The 21,427-nt window shown below is 41.5% G+C and overlaps 1 protein-coding gene across 1 annotated transcript in view; it reads right to left on the bottom strand.

Annotated features, from left to right (window-relative positions):
- Positions 1–12,335: 12,335 nt before the first annotated feature.
- Positions 12,336–21,427, bottom strand: part of LOC109398653 (uncharacterized) — a 227,714-nt gene continuing 218,622 nt past the window's right edge. The window contains exon 3 of the mRNA XM_062848622.1: positions 12,336–13,156. Within this exon, the coding sequence (XP_062704606.1) occupies positions 12,336–12,815 (480 nt within the window). The 5' untranslated portion in view covers positions 12,816–13,156. The remainder of the gene's footprint in view (positions 13,157–21,427) is intronic.

Below are 21,427 nucleotides of genomic sequence, written 5' to 3'. Positions count from 1 at the left end.
GGCAGAGGCATTAGAAAAACTATCTTTATTAACAAAGAATATCACAGATGTATTGGTATAGGGGTGTGGTACATATAATGCACTTTATGAACGAACATACCGCCCCGCCAAAACCAACGGTTTTCAGTTCACGAAAACGGGTACTGAGCGGAGGAGAGCAGTGTTGCGAATACTCACTTGCAAGAGTGATACTCATTTGCTTCTATCTCAGTCCTGAAGCATGCTATCAGAAAATGATGTTAGAAGGTCTTTTAGATTGTTGTTTAATCTAAAAGTTTGCCGAATAAAGTAAAGATCGCAGACGCATACCAAAGTTGTGAGAGAGCTGTGAGTACAAGGTGAGTAAAATTCGTGTAATTTATACTCACCTTGTACTCACAGCTCTCTCACGGTTTTGGTATGCGTCTGCGACCTTTACTTTATTCGGCAAACCTTTAGATTAAACTACAATCTAAAACCCCTTCAAACATTATTTTTTGATAGCATGCTTCTGGACTGAGATAGAAGCAGGTGAGTATAATTTTTTGCTAGTGAGTATTCGCAACACTGGAGGAGAGAGTACATTGCATACACATAAACTGATGCTAATATTATAAACGGCGAGCACTTAACAGAACTACACTGCATCGACCATCATCCACGTTGAAGAGACTGCGTTGGGGAACTGACCATTTTGATTGAACATCTCATGTCCACCTTGTCATGAATACCGAGCCCATTGCTGCAGTATTAAATGGTGAATTTGACGCTGTAGATGTTCTGCCGAACAGCTACCTGCAAACCGTGCGAGGCCACTCTATCGCAGCTGGTAGTTCGACGGAGCTTCATTGTGCTGTTGATGGTGATGAGGCCAAATGTTGAATGCGGCTTCTAATCCATCGAATATCGTTGGTAATTAATCGCACTGTTGTTAAAACGCCCGTCACGGCACCAAATATTATCGCGCACGGGCGGGACCCTTAGTACGTTGTGATTTTGTAATAAATAAAACAAGATCGACTACCTTAACCGCCCTGCCATGGCAGACGCATTAGGAAAACTATCTTTATTAACAAAGAATATCACAGATGTATTGGTATAGGGGTGTGGTACATATAATGCACTTTATGAACGAACAAGTACATATTGAGATATAATGTTTTAAAAATGTATTCAAAAATTTTATAAGTTTTACTAAAAGTTCTAAAATTCTAAAATTCTAAAAGTTTCTGAAAGTAAACATATTTAATCTCGTTCAAAATTTTACCAATGGACCTTTTATATATGGGTTATAATTGGACAAAACTTCAACGTTTTTGATTGACTAATAAAAAAGTTATAATCATTAAAATGAAAAAAATATTTTGACCAAAAAATTGCTGTACGGACAATTGTTCGATACACTGTATATAGTTTCTATACTTATGAAGAGTGTTCATACCCTATTAATAAATTCGTCAAGGTTTTTTTTCAGAGATATATCTGTATCCTGAACAAGTAATTCCTCTATCAAATAATTATACTATTTTGTCATATATTTTATTCTCATATTGCGCCTTCCATTTTCGTAGTGGCTTCACCAGTGATTTGTCAGTCACCGGAAGTCCATTTACGGGATATTTTTAGTAATTTTCTTGATGAATGATCCATTATTGATATGCTTTCTCAACCCTTCAGGACGAGCGCCGTTGTAGGATCAAACAGGCGCGCGTTATGGAAAGTTGAATATGAAATATGAAACTCTCTTAGTTTCTAGTTCCTAAGAACCTAAAATTATTTTTAAAGCATTTTCAAAAAAAAATGGGCGTATTCTACTTGATTATCATGTGTTTCAAATAGTTCATTTTAATTTGTTATACCCCGAAAACTCAAGAAAAGCTTGTTTTTTTTAATATATTGTTAACATTTTTTAGGTGTCGTAATTAATAAATTAATAAATATTTTGAAAGCAAAAACTGTCAAAAGTCCATGTTGTAAATTATTGCATCTCCTACAAATAGTCACAACTTTTTTATCTGTGAAGTTAGAACCTTAAAATTTTCAGACATTTGAATTAGTATGCATAGTTGACTGTGTGAAAATTTCATTTAAATATGTTGAATGGATTTTAAAGAATGACAAAAATATGAAACGCATTCTAAAATACTAAGCTTGGGAGCAAAATTCCAACAAAATATCTATAATTTCTATATATGTAATAATACATAAAAAATATTTAATTCAAAGCACCTTGAGTCATTATGTTTGAGGTACTGTGAAAACTTTGTTTTTCAAAAATTGTACATATACATAATCTAATATATGATAGGAAAACATGCAGACTGACAATATGTAGCTTTCCACTGAAAGTATTTATTATTTATTTCATGAACGTGGTTTGGTCTATACATGTTCATTTTTTTTTTCAAATTTTTAGATGACATAGGTCTTTTTTAAATATTGAATTGCGAGGGTAAGGCTTTACAGGATCGTGGCGCAATGATTTTGATTACAAAAACCTGTTTGTTAATTTTTCGAAAGATATAGTATTTGTTAAAAAGATTCTGCGTACAAACGACACACTCAACAATTTTCAATCACTCTTCCTCATGCTTGGAGGTTTCGAATAACTGAAAAATAGTATATGAAACATCAAATGCAAGACTATTTAAATCAGATTTTTCAAATTGGTTTTCATAGACTTCACGCTGAACAGCCTAATTTTCGTGCTAAATGTAAAAACATTTTCAATATGTTCTCCGTTTTTTTTTCAGCTATACTTTCAGAACACATTATCAGTTATTTGTTATTTAATGGCGGCAAAAGCACCCTATCGACATAAAATTCAAAAACAAACTTAAGTTAATGTCCGACTGCTACGTCAAATATAGTAGCCGGAAACTAAGTCTAGTAATTCTGGGACTTCTCAACATTTACACCGAGATAATTTTGTTTCTGTACTTTTTCCTCAAACAGATATTTTCCAATCCTCGAGTGCTTTTCTTGGCTTATCTAGTAATATTCAAATTAATTATTTTCTGTTTAAGATATGCTGATATGCTCAGCAATCATGATTATTGTGTTTATGATATGATTTGTAATAGAGGCATACTTTTATATAAAAGTGAGAACAGATTTATTCTATTCTTTCTCTTACTAAAAAAAAACATTATTCTAATAACATAGGAAATTTTCAAATGCTTTATAGTATTCTGTTTGCCAATTTAATGTTAAATTATTTAGGCTGTGAACTTGTTGTACGGGTTTATATGGCAATTTGAGCATTTAGTAAACAAGTGCTTGTTTTGGGCTTGTTTTATTACGCATTTTTATGTCACATTTTGAAGTCTATCTCAGGCATACCTCAGTGGGCTGGTCTCTTATGGGGCATGTTGATTACAATTGATAATGGAAATAACGATTTATAAGTTAACAGGTTATGCTAAATATGCTTATTAATGAGATTTAACATACGGATGTGAGCTGTAGAGCATGACTGGGAAACTGTAATGCTTGTATTAAGGCAGAAAGTCCGTATAAAAAGCAAGGGACTACAATCACAGACAATCATCTCAATACACATTCATGCTATCATAAAAAAAATGAATGTAGGACTTTTAGGCTATAGTTTTATTTAAAAGTAATCCAAATAATCCAAGTGTCACATATGCAAACATAACACATGGGAGTTTTGTGAAGACAACATCTCTATTATTGAGGATGCAAATTATTATCTCGCCATGGGTGGTTTCGTTTACTGCTCTCTAGTGACCAAACTACTAAAGCCAGGTTAGTACAATGTTCTGCGAAGTTTTGGAACAAATACATGCAAAGAAAACTTCCATACATTGTTTTTTGATTCAATGCATGTGAAGCGACTTAGCGTCAAATGAATGTAACATTGTTCAAATTATTGGCCCCATTCTTCGTAACAATTCTTAAAAGTTACAAAAAAAAATTACTCTAGACCCCCGACAGATTTTTTCGGCTTTACCCTTAAATTAAAGAACAATATTCATACTTTCTTATGGCAAAAATTCAGACTTAATTATTTTTTTTTTTAAATTGCTCTACAAACACCGCACCGTGTACCTACTTATTTTACTTTCGAAAAAGTTGAATTCATTAAATTGGACAATCTAAGCATTTTGGTCGTTTCCAGTGAAAAGGCGGCAAAATCCGTCTGCTTTTCAGTATAACATGGAAGGTAATGATATATTCTAGAAATTTTGTAAGGGATTGCATTTGAAAAATATTCTTTTCATTGATTATTTTTTCATTTTTCGCGCATCAAAATAGCACGAAAAAAAATCGGTGGGGGTAAATTGGACAATTGATGGGGTAAAAGAACAAGTCGTTAAAAGTTATACATATAACAGCATTTTGTTTCTATGTTTTTTATTACAAACTATCAAATTTCATACGAAACTTTTATCTTGTTGTTTTCAAACTTTTAATACAAACTTTGAACTACACATAAAAATTATTGTAAAAATATTGTAAAAAACAAGCATTGCTTTGAATGGAAATTATATTTTGATGATATCCAATATTTTTAAAAAACTTTTTTCTTCAACTATCTCACGATATGTATGGACGGCTGATGGTTCTGGAGCTAACAAAAAAATTTGATCGGACTCTTTGGCGAGCGTTCGTTCGAGACATTCGCAACTTTTCGTTCGTCCGGTTTGTCTCCAGTTCGGTGGCTATTTTCGTGCTAGTGTTTCCGAGTGATTAAGTTTATTAAGTAATTATCCCTAGTGGGACGCGTGCGGTTGGCGAGGCCACAATTTTTGCCGCAAAGGTTCATTTAGTTTGAGTAGAGTTCACGTTTTCATTATATCACGTGGCGCATTGACCGATTATCGAGCACAGCAGTGCAGCACCCCCCGCATACCGCGCCGCTCGCGCGGCCGTGATCGGCTTCTTCCAGTGAGTACCCAAGCTCATCGTCGTCGACAGCAGAAGCCCACCGAGAGAAGAGCAGAGAGCGTTCAACCGCCGCACACCACGACGGGCGCTCAGCAGCAGCTCGCTTCCTCCCAGTGCGGGCGATCCCATCGCTTGGACCTGTCGTCGTCGAGCCTGTGGCAAAACAGAGCACAAAGCTAAGTATTCAAAGTTACCCCTCGTTGTTCCCCCCTCTCTACTGACTCTTTGATTAGATTTAATTTGGTATATAAGCAGTTTTTTTTTCTCTTTTTTTCCTCACTTTCCCTGTACAGTTAATTTTGTCCCTTGTTTTTTTTTTTGATTATTTCGTCCCCGTGATAAGTGTTAGTTTAAGATTTTTGAGTGCCCCGTGGCGGTAGTTAGCTGCCACAATGGGCGATGATGACGATGGCGGGGGTACGTCGTACCGCATCAACGAAGCTTTGTTATTGGCATCGGATTGCTCGAGCCAACAAGGCGATTTAAATGCTAACCCCTTTGCCCCCCTTCACCCTGGTGCTTCTCCAATGGACACCAACAGTAAATCTGTTTCGACGTCCCCCCGCCTCAAGGCCTACCCTCCCGACTTTGGCGGGCCATATGTTGTTTTCTTCCGACCCAAAGGCAAACGTTTGAACACCGTTCAAATCAGCAAGGATCTGACTAAGCGGTATTCTTCCGTTGTCTCCATTGACATGGTCGGTACAGCTAAGCTTCGGGTGACAGTAGGCGACCGAAAACACGCTAATGAGATTGTGGCCTGCGAGTTGTTTACTCTTGAGTATTTTGTCTACCTTCCGAGCGCGTCGATTGAGATTTCGGGGAAGGTCGCCGACGCATCTTTGACCTGCGAAACGATCATGCAAGGCTGTGGTCGTTTCCATAACCCTTCTCTACCTCCTGTCCAGATACTGGATTGCCGGCAACTGCATTCGGTATCCCAGGAGGGCGAGAAGAAGGTTTACACACCATCTGAAGAATTTTCTGTGACCTTCTCCGGATCTGCATTACCAGATCTGCTGGTGATTGGCAAACTTCGGCTACCTGTGAGGCTGTATGTACCGAAGGTAATGAATTGCATCAATTGCAAGCAGCTGGGCCACACCGCCCAGTACTGCAGCAATAAACCTCGCTGTGCAACATGCGGGGAGAGACATGTGGACGGTGCGTGTAAAACGCCGCCCAAGTGTGTTTATTGTGGTAGCGACCGTCCACACTGTAACGACCCTAAGTCGTTATCACCCTTACTATTCCATACTAATTAGGATTCCTCAGTAAATATAATGTAATTGTCACTTATGTGGAACATTGGCACTTTTACCCTAGTAGCGATAAAGTTTGCGTTTAAATGTAAAAACAGTAAATATAATGTGTCGCCCGAGTACGCACATGTGAATCAACGGTTCACCGTTAAGATAAACAAAGACCTAGAGGTCAGAACGCTCCGAGCGAGCACGTTGGAATCTACGAACCACCGTTAACGTAAATAGTAAATAACGAGTCACGTGGGGTTCAACGAATGTCCGTTAACACCCAAAGGTATGAACTAGGTAGCCAAAACAGACGTGTACAGTCATAAATATTACTTGAAAGCCAACTTATAAAAGACATTACTATGTTCAGAGGGGGGCAGTCAGTATGTAGTCAGTTAATAGTTGAGTTTATAGAAGTCAGTTGATAGGAGTTAGTTTATAGACGAAAGTCTATATGGAAGTCTAGATGGGGAAGTCTAGAGAGTGAAAGTGAGAGCTGTGCTCAAGTGTTAAGTTTTAGTTTTAAGTGTTTTAGTTTTATAAGAACAATGGACAATATAAGTGAAGAAAAGAAGTGATGTAGCAGTTATCAATTTGATGACAGTACCATGGGGGGAAAGGGAAATAAAGTACATCTTTTTGTACACACACGATCTCAATGTTTGCCCGAAGTACATACAGCGAAAACAACATCAAAAACGATCGTTGCAGCAGCGTTCAAGGCGAAGCTACGCCGAAATGCTGAGAAAAGCTGCTCCGGTCGTTGAATCACGCAACATCTACTCGTCTTTGTCTCTCGATGATCAGGGCTCTGACTCTGAGGTCGGGGACGGGGTTCCCTTTGTTTTTAAGGGTGAAACGAGGAAACGGGTGAGGCTCCAGAGACCCACCAAAAAACCTCGGAATCTGTCTAGCAGTGACCCCCAACCCACCGTGACAAATTCTAAGAGTGTTAAAAAAGGTAACAAACGTTCACCTCCTGGATTCAAAATCCAAGATGAACGAGACTTTCCTTCGCTCCCGGGAACATCAAAAATCCCAGATGTCCCAATTTTTTCGACTTCTCAGCCAGAGGGACAGCATTCGGAGAACCAGGAACAACCTCTTGGTGCTCCGATGTTTACGCTTTCTGGCATCGTAGACATCGTCCTTAACTTCTTTAATGCTTCTGACTCAGTGAAGAGCATTGTCAAAGCACTTCTTCCTTGTGTGTCTCCTCTTTTGAAGCAGTTGGCTTCTAAAATGCCCCTCCTTGCGACATTCGTATCTTTCGATGGCTAATTTAACCACCGAGGTCGAAGATATGATTTCTGTGCTACACTGGAACTGTCGTAGTATCGTACCAAAATTAGACTCTTTCAAATTTTTAATTAACAATTTACAATGCGATGTTTTTGCGCTATCCGAAACATGGCTGACACCCGATGTAACCTTACCTTTTTCCGATTTCAACATTATCCGTCTTGATCGGTTCGACTCGTACGGAGGGGTTCTTTTAGGGATCAAAAAACAGCACTCATTTTACAGAGTCGATTTTCAACCGATGACAGGCATCGAAGCCGTCGCATGTGAGGTGACAATCCGAGGTAAAACCCTCAGTGTTGCCTCCATATATCTTCCACCGAGAACTGCGATATCTCGCAGGGATCTCGCCCACATCTGCTCGGTTATGCCTGAGCCACGGCTGCTCATGGGAGATTTCAACTCCCATGGTACAGGCTGGGGGGAACTGTACGATGACAGCCGTTCAACTTTGATATATGACCTCTGCGACGACTTCAACATGACAATTTTGAACACCGGAGAAGTTACGCGAGTGGCACCTCCAGCTAAAGATGGCAGTCCTAGAGACAGCCGATTAGACCTCTCAATCTGTTCGAGCTCACTATCGCTGGAGTGTACATGGAAGGTTATCCAGGATCCCCATGGTAGTGATCACCTTCCGATCGTTGTTTCTATTTCCAATGGTTCACGTCAACCTCCATCTATCGACATTTCCTACGACCTCACGAAACACATTGACTGGGGAAAGTACGCGGAAGCAATTATCGACGGTGAGCAATCGGTAGAAATTCTTCCACCGCGGGAAGAGTATCAGTTTCTATCAGAACTGATCATCAGTAGCGCGCTGCAGGCACAACGTCGGCCAGTTCCAGGTCCTTCGGCTCGCAGGAAACCCCCCAATCCGTGGTGGGATAGCGAGTGTACAGAAATCTATCGCGAGAAATCCGCTGCGTTCAAAGCGTTTCGGAAACGCGGTTCGGTCGAAAACTTCAAGCGGTTCGCTTCCCTTGAAAGCAAGTTCAAGAACTTGATCAAGGCGAAGAAAAGCGGTTACTGGCGTCGGTTCGTCGAGGGTTTATCGCGCGAGACATCAATGAGAACTCTTTGGAACGTCGGGAGAAGAATGCGTAACGCGTCGTCGGTAAACGAGGATCGAGAAAGCTCTCCTCGGTGGATTCTCAAGTTCGCAAAAAAAGTTTGTCCAGATTCCGTACCCGTGGAGCGAATAATTCGGGATGTTTCCGAGGATAGGGACGACATGGATAGGCCGTTTTCGATGGTTGAATTCTCACTTGCTCTTCTTTCATGTAACAATTCCGCTCCAGGAATGGATCGAATTAAGTTCAACTTGCTTAAAAACCTCCCCGACGTCGCTAAGAGGCGCTTGTTGAACTTGTTCAATCAGTTCCTGGATAACAACATCATTCCGGATGATTGGACGCAAGTGAGAGTGATAGCTATTCAAAAACCCGGGAAACCCGCGTCGGATCATAATTCGTACCGTCCAATTGCGATGTTGTCTTGTCTACGGAAGTTGTTAGAGAAGATGATTCTCTTTCGACTGGACAAATGGGTTGAATCGAATGGCATGTTGTCTGATACACAATTTGGTTTCCGCAGAGGCAAAGGAACGAACGACTGTCTTGCGTTGCTTACTTCAGAAATTCAGCTTGCCTTTGCTCAAAAGCAGCAAATGGGCTCAGTGTTTTTGGATATCAAGGGAGCTTTTGATTCAGTTTGTGTCGATGTTCTCTCCGACAAACTACACGGAAGTGGCCTTTCACCAATTTTGAACAACTTTTTGTATAATTTGCTGTTTGAGAAGCAGATGAGTTTTACTCATGGCGACTTGACAGTTTCACGAATTAGCTACATGGGTCTCCCCCAGGGTTCATGTCTAAGCCCCCTTCTTTACATTTTTTATGTTAGAGACATAGATGATTGTCTCATGGAAAATTGCACGTTAAGACAGCTTGCGGATGACTGTGTTGTTTCTATAACGGGATCAATAGCAGTCGATCTGCAAGGACCACTACAGGATACTTTGGACAATTTGTCTACTTGGGCTCTCAAGCTGGGTATCGAATTCTCTCCGGAGAAAACTGAGATGGTTGTCTTTTCTAAAAAAACACAAACCGGCAAAGTTTCCGCTCCATCTGATGGGTAAGACAATCACTCATAGCATGTCTTCTCAATATCTCGGCGTCTGGTTTGACTCCAAATGCACCTGGGGGAAGCACATTGTGTATCTGATACAGAAATGCCAAAAGCGAATCAACTTTATGCGAACTATTACCGGAACATGGTGGGGAGCACATCCGGAAGATCTGATCAGGCTGTACCAAACAACCATTCTGTCGGTTTTAGAATACGGTAGCTTCTGTTTTCAATCCGCGGCGAAAACACACTTGCTGAAGCTTCAACGGGTTCAGTACCGTTGTCTTCGGATCGCGTTAGGTTGCATGAACTCAACTCACACTATGAGTTTAGAGGTACTTGCTGGTGTACAGCCTCTGACAGACCGCTTTGCGGAGTTGTCGTTCCGGTTCTTCATCCGATGCGAGGTTGTGAATCCATTGGTCATAGAAAATTTCGAAAAGCTGCTCGAACAGAACCCTCAAACTCGTTTTATGAGTGTGTACTACTGGTACATGACGCTGGAGGTAAGCCCATCTCCGGTTAACACCAATCGTGACAACTTCTCAAACTTCGACAGCTCCTCAGTGGATTTTGATCTCTCTATGAAGGATGAGATCACCGGTATTCCGGAATCTTTTCGTTCCGTAGGTATTCCACAGATCTTTGCAAGTAAGTTCGGGCATGTTAGCAGGGACAGACAGTTCTTCACAGACGGTTCGAAAACCGATGATTCGAGTGGTTTCGGTGTCTACAACGAATTTCATAGCGCCACCTACATGCTTCAAAAGCCATGTTCGGTATACATTGCTGAGCTAGCGGCTATATACTACACCTTAGAGTACATTCGCACTCTTCCACCTGAGCACTACTTCATTTTTACCGACAGTCTAAGCTCTCTGGAGGCTGTTCGGTCAATGAAACCGATGAAGCACTCAGCGTCCTTCCTGAATGGAATACGCCAAGTCTTGAGTGCTTTGTCCAAACGCTCATACATCATCACCATAGCTTGGGTCCCTTCACATTGCTCAATTCCGGGCAATGAGAAAGCGGACTCTCTGGCTAAGGTGGGCGCTAGCGGAGGCGATATTTACGAGCGTCAAATCGCCTTCGACGAATTTTTTGCATTGGCCCGTCAGGAGACCTTGATCAGCTGGCAACACAAATGGAGAGATGGAGAGATGGGTAGATGGTTGCACTCCATCATTCCACAGGTGTCGAAGAAGCCATGGTTCAAAGGGTTGGATTTAGGCCGCGATTTCATTCGTGTAATGTGTCGGCTGATGTCCAACCACTATTTGTTGAATGCACATACCTTCCGTATTGGGCTCTCAGAAAGCAATCTCTGTGTCTGTAGCGTAGCTTACCAGGATATCGAACATGTCGTATGGGGATGCAATGAGTATCGTGAGGTCAGATCTGAGCTGCATGAAATTCTCCGGGTCCGAGGAAAACAACAGAAACCCGTTAGAGAAGTGTTGGCAGGACTTGATTTGGAATACATGAACCTGATTTACCAGTTTTTGAAACGTGTTGATGTCAGAGTTTGATGTAGTACGTTCCTTGTTTTCGTTGTCCGCCTTTTGGTTTTGTTGTTCGCCCCTGTCTGTCGTCACCCCCTTCCGTTTGTCCTCTTCTTGTAGTTTTCTACCGATAAAGTCCTTTCTTTTTGGTTCCGTTACAGATATGGACAATTTGTCCCATCAATGTTTTAGTATAAGTTAGCAAATAATTTAGTTTTAAACCCATAAATCCCTCCTTCCCAATTTTATTTTTTTTTCTCAATCCTTAACCTCGAAACAGCCGCGAGTACTTCGGCTTCCCAAACTAACATAGCTTAAGGCAGTAATAAATTGTAAAATGTAAAATCATTGTAAAAAAACGAAAGATTTCGGCTCAGTTATGCTCATGTGGCGCCCGAGCCTTCCAAATAAACGAATAAGTAAAAAAAAAAAAAAAAAATTTGATGAAATTTGAACCGATTATCCATTTTACCCCCAAGGTCTGATTATGTTAAAATTATTTTGAAAACTATTTTTTCACAAAACAATTTTTTTTCGGTCAAATGATCTTAAATGGTTCAGGGTGCAAAACTTGTAATAAGCAACTTCAAAATAACTTACGAAAAAGCCTTAGCAATAATAAGTAGATTTAACTTCATTTTATCCGATTTTTCACGTGATTTTTAAAGTTTTTTTCATTTTGAAGAGGTTTATTTGATTTGAATATTCAATACCAGCAAAAGTATAATGATTCATGCTAAGGCATAAGCTTAAATCGTTAAAACATGTTGAAAAACAATAAAGCCATGAAACTGTTGTACCCTGTCCACTTTACCCCCCCCCCCTAACAACTTTCGAAGGTTCGAAAATTCATGAAGTTTAAAAGCCAGACGATGAAAAATTGTTTCCTTGATTCACATTTCCATTCCTAAAGTGGAAGAAATGTGGAGCCATGGGCCCGAAATCCGGCCCAGATCTTAACCAGGAGGACTTTTATACCAAAATTTGTGATTTTTATCTAAACATCGATTTTTGTTTTCTGAAATCGATTCAAACATGTACAATAAAGATAAAGCTTTGAAAGATGGACCCTAATAGAGTGGTACTTTGAATCCAGTTTAACGTTCTTTTCCGCAGGCTCGTAACTTGTTATGTGTCTTAGTTGGTTATTGCACCGTACGAGCAATACGGAGTCATGGGTTCGAATCCCACAAAAAAAGTGATAAATTTTTCACAATTTTTTCTCTCAATTTGTCAGGAATGGTCCATATTACTTGTAGTACCCCACAACCCAAAGTACACATATTATGGACTCAACACCCAGCAGAAATATATTTGTATGAAAATTACTCACATTATTCTGTTGTTGTTGCTGCTGCTGCTGCTGCTGCTGTTGTCGCTGTCGGTACTCCATGAGGGCTGCTACTGCTTTATTGGCAGCTGCGGTAACGGCTGCCACCGTGGTGGTCATCTCCCTGTTGTTGCAACCAGCACCGGTGGTTCCGAGATGCTCCTGTTCCTGTTGTTCCTCCGCACAACAACAGTGCTGGTTCACTACTGGACTGGTGCTACCGCTTCGGCTACAGGCCGCCGTCGACGACCCGGTCCTGGCAAGTTCCACCGGGAAGCGGTTCTCCGAGATGGCCGTCGAGACTGCCGCTGACGTTGATGAGGGAAACGACGTCGCCGATTGAAGTCTGCTGCTGCTGTTAGTTGCATCCGCCGTTGCCGGGGTGTCGACGCTCAGCATTTAGGGGACGTGTGTGGGCGGGTGGGGGTGGTTGTGGGTGTAGGGATTTGGATGGGGACAACTCTGTTGGTTCGTGTTTGGTTGGTTTGTTGTAAGCTTACTGAGGTGGAGTTTCGCCAAAGTCCGACATGAATGGGGTACGTGCGATGCACAATGCACCCGGATCGATTGCCCCAGGGTGGCTGCAAGAAGCACGATGCACACTATACACACAGTGGGAGAAGTGCTTTTCAACGAGTTGTTGACTGGTTGGGGCTGTAGTGGTGCTGTTGGGGCTTTTGTTCTCGCTTTGAAATTCTGTTGTTTGGGGGGAAGTTGATCCTTTTGTTTCGGTGGTTGTCCTGTGAGAGTAAACAGATAGATGGAGAACATTGTTAGAATACACAGAGTGCGAGTTTTTTTTATGTAGGATAATGCACAAAGTTTGTACTTTCAGAGCATATTATTAGCAATGCGCTGACCAACAGGTAAATCCCGGGGAAGTGCATACATTGAGTTGAAAATTTACACGTTGTGGTTGTTATAAGTTAGCAAATACCAATTCTCTGGAAACGCTCAGCAAGTACAAGTGGAACCATGAGAATATGGATAGAATAAAAAGTTAAAGAATCAAGAGGGTTTGGAGAACCAGAAAAAAAAAACAAAACATAAAAGAACAACAGAAGCATCAGAATCGGAGAATCAGAGAATCAGAGAATCAGAGAATCAGAGAGTCAGAGAATCAGAGTATCAGAGTATCAGAGAATCAGAGAATCAGAGTATCAGAGAATCAGAGAATCAGAGAATCAGAGAATCAGAGAATCAGAGAATCAGAGTATCAGAGTATCAGAGAATCAGAGAATCAGAGAATCAGAGAATCAGAGAATCAGAGAATCAGAGAATCAGAGAATCAGAGAATCAGAGAATCAGAGAATCAGAGAATCAGAGAATCAGAGAATCAGAGAACCAGAGAATCAGAGAATCAGAGAATCAGAGAATCAGAGAATCAGAGAATCAGAGAATCAGAGAAACAGAGAATCAGAGAATCAGAGAACCAGAGAATCAGAGAATCAGAGAATCAGAGAATCAGAGAATCAGAGAATCAGAGAATCAGAGAAACAGAGAATCAGAGAATCAGAGAATCAGAGAATCAGAGAATCAGAGAATCAGAGAATCAGAGAATCAGAGAATCAGAGAATCAGAGAATCAGAGAATCAGAGAATCAGAGAATCAGAGAATCAGAGAATCAGAGAATCAGAGAATCAGAGAATCAGAGAATCAGAGAATCAGAGAATCAGAGAATCAGAGAATCAGAGTATCAGAGTATCAGAGAATCAGAGAATCAGAGTATCAGAGAATCAGAGAATCAGAGAATCAGAGAATCAGAGAATCAGAGAATCAGAGTATCAGAGTATCAGAGAATCAGAGAATCAGAGAATCAGAGAATCAGAGAATCAGAGAATCAGAGAATCAGAGAATCAGAGAATCAGAGAATCAGAGAATCAGAGAATCAGAGAATCAGAGAATCAGAGAATCAGAGAATCAGAGAATCAGAGAACCAGAGAATCAGAGAATCAGAGAATCAGAGAATCAGAGAATCAGAGAATCAGAGAATCAGAGAAACAGAGAATCAGAGAATCAGAGAATCAGAGAATCAGAGAATCAGAGAATCAGAGAATCAGAGAATCAGAGAATCAGAGAATCAGAGAACCAGAGAATCAGAGAATCAGAGAATCAGAGAATCAGAGAATCAGAGAATCAGAGAATCAGAGAAACAGAGAATCAGAGAATCAGAGAATCAGAGAATCAGAGAATCAGAGAATCAGAGAATCAGAGAATCAGAGAATCAGAGAATCAGAGAATCAGAGAATCAGAGAATCAGAGAATCAGAGAATCAGAGAATCAGAGAATCAGAGAATCAGAGAATCAGAGAATCAGAGAATCAGAGAATCAGAGAATCAGAAAATCAGAGAATCAGAGAACCAGAGAATCAGAGAACCAGAGAACCAATGAATAAGAGAATCAGAGAATCAAAGAATCAGAGAATCAGAGAATCAGAGAATCAGAGAATCAGAGAATCAGAGAATCAGAGAACCAGAGAATCAAAGAATCTGAGAATCAGAGAATCAGAGAATCAGAGAATCAGAGAATCAGAGAATCAGAGAATCAGAGAATCAGAGAATCAGAGAATCAGAGAATCAGAGAATCAAAGAATCAGAGAATCAGAGAATCAGAGAATCAGAGAATCAGAGAATCAGAGAGTCAGAGAGTCAGAGAATCAGAGAATCAGAGAATCAGAGAATCAGAGAATCAGAGAATCAGAGAATCAGAGAATCAGAGAATCAGAGAATCAGAGAATCAGAGAATCAGAGAATCAGAGAATCAGAGAATCAGAGAATCAGAGAATCAGAGAATCAGAGAATCAGAGAACCAGAGAATCAGAGAATCAGAGAATCAGAGAATCAGAGAATCAGAGAATCAGAGAAACAGAGAATCAGAGAAACAGAGAATCAGAGAATCAGAGAATCAGAGAATCAGAGACTCAGAGAATCAGAGAATCAGAGAATCAGACAATCAGAGAATCAGAGAATCAGAGAATCAGAGAATCAGAGAATCAGAGAATCAGAGAATCAGAGAATCAGAGAATCAGAGAATCAGAGAATCAGAGAATCAGAGAATCAGAGAATCAGAGAATCAGAGAATCAGAGAATCAGAGAATCAGAGAATCAGAGAATCAGAGAATCGGAGAATCAGAGAATCAGAGAATCAGAGAATCAGAGAATCAGAGAATCAGAGAATCAGAGAATCAGAGAATCAGAGAATCAGAGAATCAGAGAACCAGAGAATCAGAGAATCAGAGAATCAGAGAATCAGAGAATCAGAGAATCAGAGAATCAGAGAATCAGAGAATCAGAGAATCAGAGAATCAGAGAATCAGAGAATCAGAGAATCAGAGAATCAAAGAATCAGAGAATCAGAGAATCAGAGAATCAGAGAATCAGAGAATCAGAGAATCAGAGAATCAGAGAGTCAGAGAGTCAGAGAATCAGAGAATCAGAGAATCAGAGAATCAGAGAATCAGAGAATCAGAGAATCAGAGTATCAGAGAATCAGAGAATCAGAGAATCAGAGAATCAGAGAATCAGAGAATCAGAGAATCAGAGAATCAGAGAATCAGAGAATCAGAGAATCAGAGAATCAGAGAACCAGAGAATCAGAGAATCAGAGAATCAGAGAATCAGAGAATCAGAGAATCAGAGAAACAGAGAATCAGAGAATCAGAGAATCAGAGAATCAGAGACTCAGAGAATCAGAGAATCAGAGAATCAGAGAATCAGAGAATCAGAGAATCAGAGAATCAGAGAATCAGAGAATCAGAGAATCAGAGAATCAGAGAATCAGAGAATCAGAGAATCAGAGAATCAGAGAATCAGAGAATCAGAGAATCAGAGAATCAGAGAATCAGAGAATCAGAGAATCAGAGAATCAGAGAATCAGAGAATCAGAGAATCAGAGAATCAGAGAATCAGAGAATCAGAGAATCAGAGAATCAGAGAATCAGAGAATCAGAGAATCAGAGAATCAGAGAATCAGAGAATCAGAGAATCAGAGAATCAGAGAATCAGAGAATCAGAGAATCAGAGAATCAGAGAATCAGAGAATCAGAGAATCAGAGAATCAGAGAATCAGAGAATCAGAGAATCAGAGAATCAGAGAATCAGAGAATCAGAGAATCAGAGAATCAGAGAATCAGAGAATCAGAGAATCAGAGAATCAGAGAATCAGAGAATCAGAGAATCAGAGAATCAGAGAATCAGAGAATCAGAGAATCAGAGAATCAGAGAATCAGAGAATCAGAGAATCAGAGAATCAGAGAATCAGAGAATCAGAGAATCAGAGAATCAGAGAATCAGAGAATCAGAGAATCAGAGAATCAGAGAATCAGAGAATCAGAGAATCAGAGAATCAGAGAATCAGAGAATCAGAGAATCAGAGAATCAGAGAATCAGAGAATCAGAGAATCAGAGAATCAGAGAATCAGAGAATCAGAGAATCAGAGAATCAGAGAATCAGAGAATCAGAGAATCAGAGAATCAGAGAACCAGAGAATCAGAGAACCAGAGAACCAATGAATAAGAGAATCAGAGAATCAAAGAATCAGAGAATCAGAGAATCAGAGAATCAGAGAATCAGAGAATCAGAGAATCAGAGAATCAGAGAATCAGAGAATCAGAGAATCAGAGAATCAAAGAATCTGAGAATCAGAGAATCAGAGAATCAGAGAATCAGAGAATCACAGAATTAGAGAATCAGAGAATCAGAGAATCAGAGAATCAGAGAATCAGAGAATCAGAGAATCAGAGAATCAGAGAATCAGAGAATCAGATAATCAGAGAATCAGAGAATCAGAGAATCAAAGAATCAGAGAATCAGAGAATCAGAGAATCAGAGAATCAGAGAATCAGAGAATTAGAGAATCAGATAATCAATGCATTAGAGAATCCAACAGTCAGAGAATCAGAGAATCAGAGAATCAAAGAATCAGAGAATCAGAGTATCAGTGAATCAGAGAATCAGAGTATCAGAGAATCAGAGAATCAGAGAGTCAGAGAGATCAGAGAATCAGAGAATCAGAGAATCAGAGAATCAGAGAATCAGAGAATCAGAGAATCAGAGAATCAGAGAATCAGAGAATCAGAGAATCAGAGAATCAGAGAATCAGAGAATCAGAGAATCAGAGAATCAGAGAATCAGAGAATCAGAGAATCAGAGAATCAGAGAATCAGAGAATCAGAGAATCAGAGAATCAGAGAATCAGAGAATCAGAGAATCAGAGAATCAGAGAATCGAAGAATCAGAGAATCAGAGAATCAGAGAGAATCAGAGAATCAGAGAATCAGAGAATCAGAAGAATCAGAGAATCAGAGAAACGGAACAGAGAATCAGAGAATCAGAGAATCAGAGAATCAGAGACAGAGAATCAGAGAATCAGAGAATCAGACAATCTGAGAATCAGAGAATCAGAGAATCAGAGAATCAGAGAATCAGAGAATCAGAGAATCAAAGAATCAGAGAATCAGAGAATCAGAGAATCAGAGAATCAGAGAATCAGAGAATTAGAGAATCAGATAATCAATGCATTAGAGAATCCAACAGTCAGAGAATCAGAGAATCAGAAATCAAAGAATCAGAGAATCAGAGTATCAGTGAATCAGAGAATCAGAGTATCAGAGAACCAGAGAATTAGAGAATCAGATAATCAGTGCATTAGAGAATCCAAGAGTCAGAGAATCAGAGAATCAAAGAATCAGAGAATTTTTTACTCAACCAAGTTAATAATTTAAATTTTGTAATTGAGTTGAGTCAACAGAACTCCGACGAAAAAAAATGTCTGCAACCGCAACACTGCAGTTTCACCCTCCAATAACCCTGGAAACTTCGGGGAGCAAAAACGACCAGGCTTCCGGCCACTTTCCAACTTAATGGACCACTCAGGATCAACCGCAACACAACATAGGCAGGCAGTCACTAGCAGTAGCACTAGTGGTAGTGGCAGCACGATGGCAACGCGCAGTCCAGTTCCAGTGCAGCAACTCCGTGTATTTCCTCCATATGCGAGCCCTGGGCCACGGCCACCACAAATAAGGGGGCCACGGAGAGTGTATGCAACAACCATAAAAATAAATTAAACTTTTCATTTTAACGATCATCCGATGATATTGCTACCACTACTGCAGCCGCCAGGCTCCCGGAGGCGTCGTACGCTCTCTGAATGCTGCTGCTGCTGCTGGTGGATCAACTTTGAGCAGGACATCTTTCCTCCGTATCGGAACAGCCAGCCAGTGCCAGTGTCCCGTATATTGGTCAGAGGACCAACCAGGTCGGTCGGTTGGAAAAGGGCGCGCACATAATTGTGATGGGAATTGGATACACTTCGTTCGAGCTGCCGCTCGTCGGCTGCAGCAGGTGACCTACCACAACAAGCAACAACCAACCGCGCCGGGAAAAACGTTTCGAATGGGTCCTTCGTGGGGGTGAGTGAGAAAGTTATAAACATAAAATATTAGCATAGAAAAACCAAGCCTGAACTGTGATCAAAACTTTCGACTACTGTGGAAACACTAACAAGGTGCTAAGCTTTTATGGGGAAGCTCGTTTGTCACTAGCCGGTGTAATAGGTGATGCTATCGGGGAAATTGAAAACATCAACTTTATATGCTCTAAAGGGGCGATCCCGACCATTTATCTTTAGATTTTAGATCAATATTATGCTTTACCATTAGGTTCTTAACAAGATATTGATTGATATAGCATTGCACATTGTTAAGCACACTACAATTGTACACTACTTTGTTTTTGACGCATTCACCAACAATCCGACATTTGCTGCTTTGTGTTTCAGGTGGGTGTACAGTTCTGCTACGGTTCCAAATGATCTGGCGATAATGTCCATATCGTCCGCAAAGCACACAAATTGACCGGATTTTGTGAAAATCGTTCCCCGGCTGTTAAACCTCCTCATCGCCTACACCTTCCAGAGCAATGCTGATGAGTAGGCATGAGAGTCCGTCACCTTGACGCAGTCCCCGGCGAGACTCGAAAGAACTGGATAGTTCTCCCGCAACCCTTACGAAGTTTTGCACAACGTCCATCGTTGCTTTAATCAGTCTAGTCAGCTTCCCAAGCAATCCGTTTTCGTCCATGATTCTCCATAGCTCTACGCGGTCGATACTGTCGTAAGCCGCTTTGAAGTCGACGAACAGGTGATGCGTTGGGACCTGGTATTCACGGCATTTAAAAAAAAAAGACACTACACCGTCTTCAGCCGAGACAACGGACAACACACATAACACCCAGTGGCCCAATGGAGAATTTTCCGTTTGACGGAAAGTTTTCCCCGACTGGAGCGGGAATCGAACCCGCGCTCCGAGGCTTACGAAACGCCTAGACGACTGACGCCGCTAACCGCACGGCCACGAAGCCCACTGGAGGATTTGCCGTACGGTGAAGATCTGGTCCATTGTCGACCGGCCGTTGATGAAACCGGCTTGATAACTTCCCACGTTTTAGGTGACAGACGACGGAATATGATCTGGGAAAGCACTTTGTAGGCGGCATTCAAAATGGTGATCGCTCGAAAGTTCTCACACATTAACTTGTCGCCTTTCTTGTGGATGGGACAGATTATCCCTTCCTTCCACTCCTCCGGTAGCTGTTCGGTTTCCCAGATCCTGACTATCAGCCGATGCAGACAGGTGGCCAACTTTTCTGGGCCCATCTTGATGAGTTCAGCTGCGATACCATCCTTACCAGCTGCTTTGTTGGTTTTGAGCTGGTGAATGGCATCCTTAACTTCCCTCAGCGTGGGAGTTGGTTCATTTCCTTCCTCCACTGCACTGGCGTCGTCGTTTCTTCCGTTGCCGTGGGCTCCCGTGCCTACGTTCTCCACGCCGTTCGGGTGCTGATCGAAGTGCTACTTCCACCTTTCGATCACCTCACGTCCGTCCGTCAAGAGGCGTCCGTCTTTATCCCTGCACATTTCGGCTCGCGGCACGAAGCCGTTGCGGGATGCGTTGAGCTTGTGATAGAACTTCCGTGTTTCTTGGGAACGGCACAGCAGTTTCATTTCTGCATACTCCGCTTCTTCCAGGCGGCGCTTTTTCTCCCGAAAGAGGTGGGTCTGCTGTTTCCGTTTCTGTTTATAAAGTTACACGTTATGTCGAGTCCCTTGCTGCAGCATTACCGCCCTCGCTGCGTTCTTCTCCTCCAAAACCGTTCTGCACTCTTCGTCGAACCATTCGTTCCGTCGATTCCGTTCCACGTACCCGATGGTGCTCTCTGCTGCGTTGTTGATGGCTGCTTTCACTGTACTCCAGCAGTCCTCTAGAGGGGCCTCATCGAGCTCGTCCTCGTCTGGCAACGCGGCCTCGAGATTCTGCGCGTAGCTGAGGCGACATCCGGTTGTTTTAGTCGCTCTAGGTTGTACCGTGGCGGTCGCCGGTACCGTACATTGTTGATAACGGAGAGTTTTGGGCGCAGTTTGACCATCACCAGATAGTAGTCGGAGTTGATGTTGGCGCCACGATAGGTTCTGACGTCGATAATGTCGGAGAAGTGCCGTCCGTCAATCAGAATGTGATCGATTTGAGATTTTGTCTGCTATGGTGATCTCCAGGTGTAACGATAAGGGAGGCTGTGTTGGCAAAAGGTACTACGCATGGCCATATTTTTGAAGGCGGCGAAATCAATGAGTCGTAGACCGTTTTCGTTCGTTTGCTGGTGGGCGCTGAACTTACCAATCGTCGGTCTGAATTCCTTCTCCTGGGCTACCTGAGTGTTTAAATCTCCTATGATGATCTTGACATAGCTATCTTGATATAGCTATCAATCGTAGATATGTTTTTGTTGTGCCTTCTGATCGGGAAATCGGGAACACAACATTTCTGGAGGAATTCATGGAGGAATTCCTTGAGGATTTTTTGAGGAACCAATGGAGGTTCCTGGAGGAACTCCTGGGGGAATCTCTGCGGAATTCCTAAAGGGATTCCTGGAGAAGTTCTTAGAGAAGTATCTGGAGGAATTCCTGGTGGATGTTCCTGGAGGAATCTCTGGAAGAATCCCAGGAGGAATTT

The sequence above is a fragment of the Aedes albopictus genome, chromosome 2 (genome assembly GCF_035046485.1).
Source record: "Aedes albopictus strain Foshan chromosome 2, AalbF5, whole genome shotgun sequence".
NCBI lineage: Eukaryota > Metazoa > Arthropoda > Insecta > Diptera > Culicidae > Aedes > Aedes albopictus.
The sequence above is the reverse complement of the archived record's forward strand: the minus strand, read 5'-3'. Positions and strand labels throughout refer to the sequence as shown.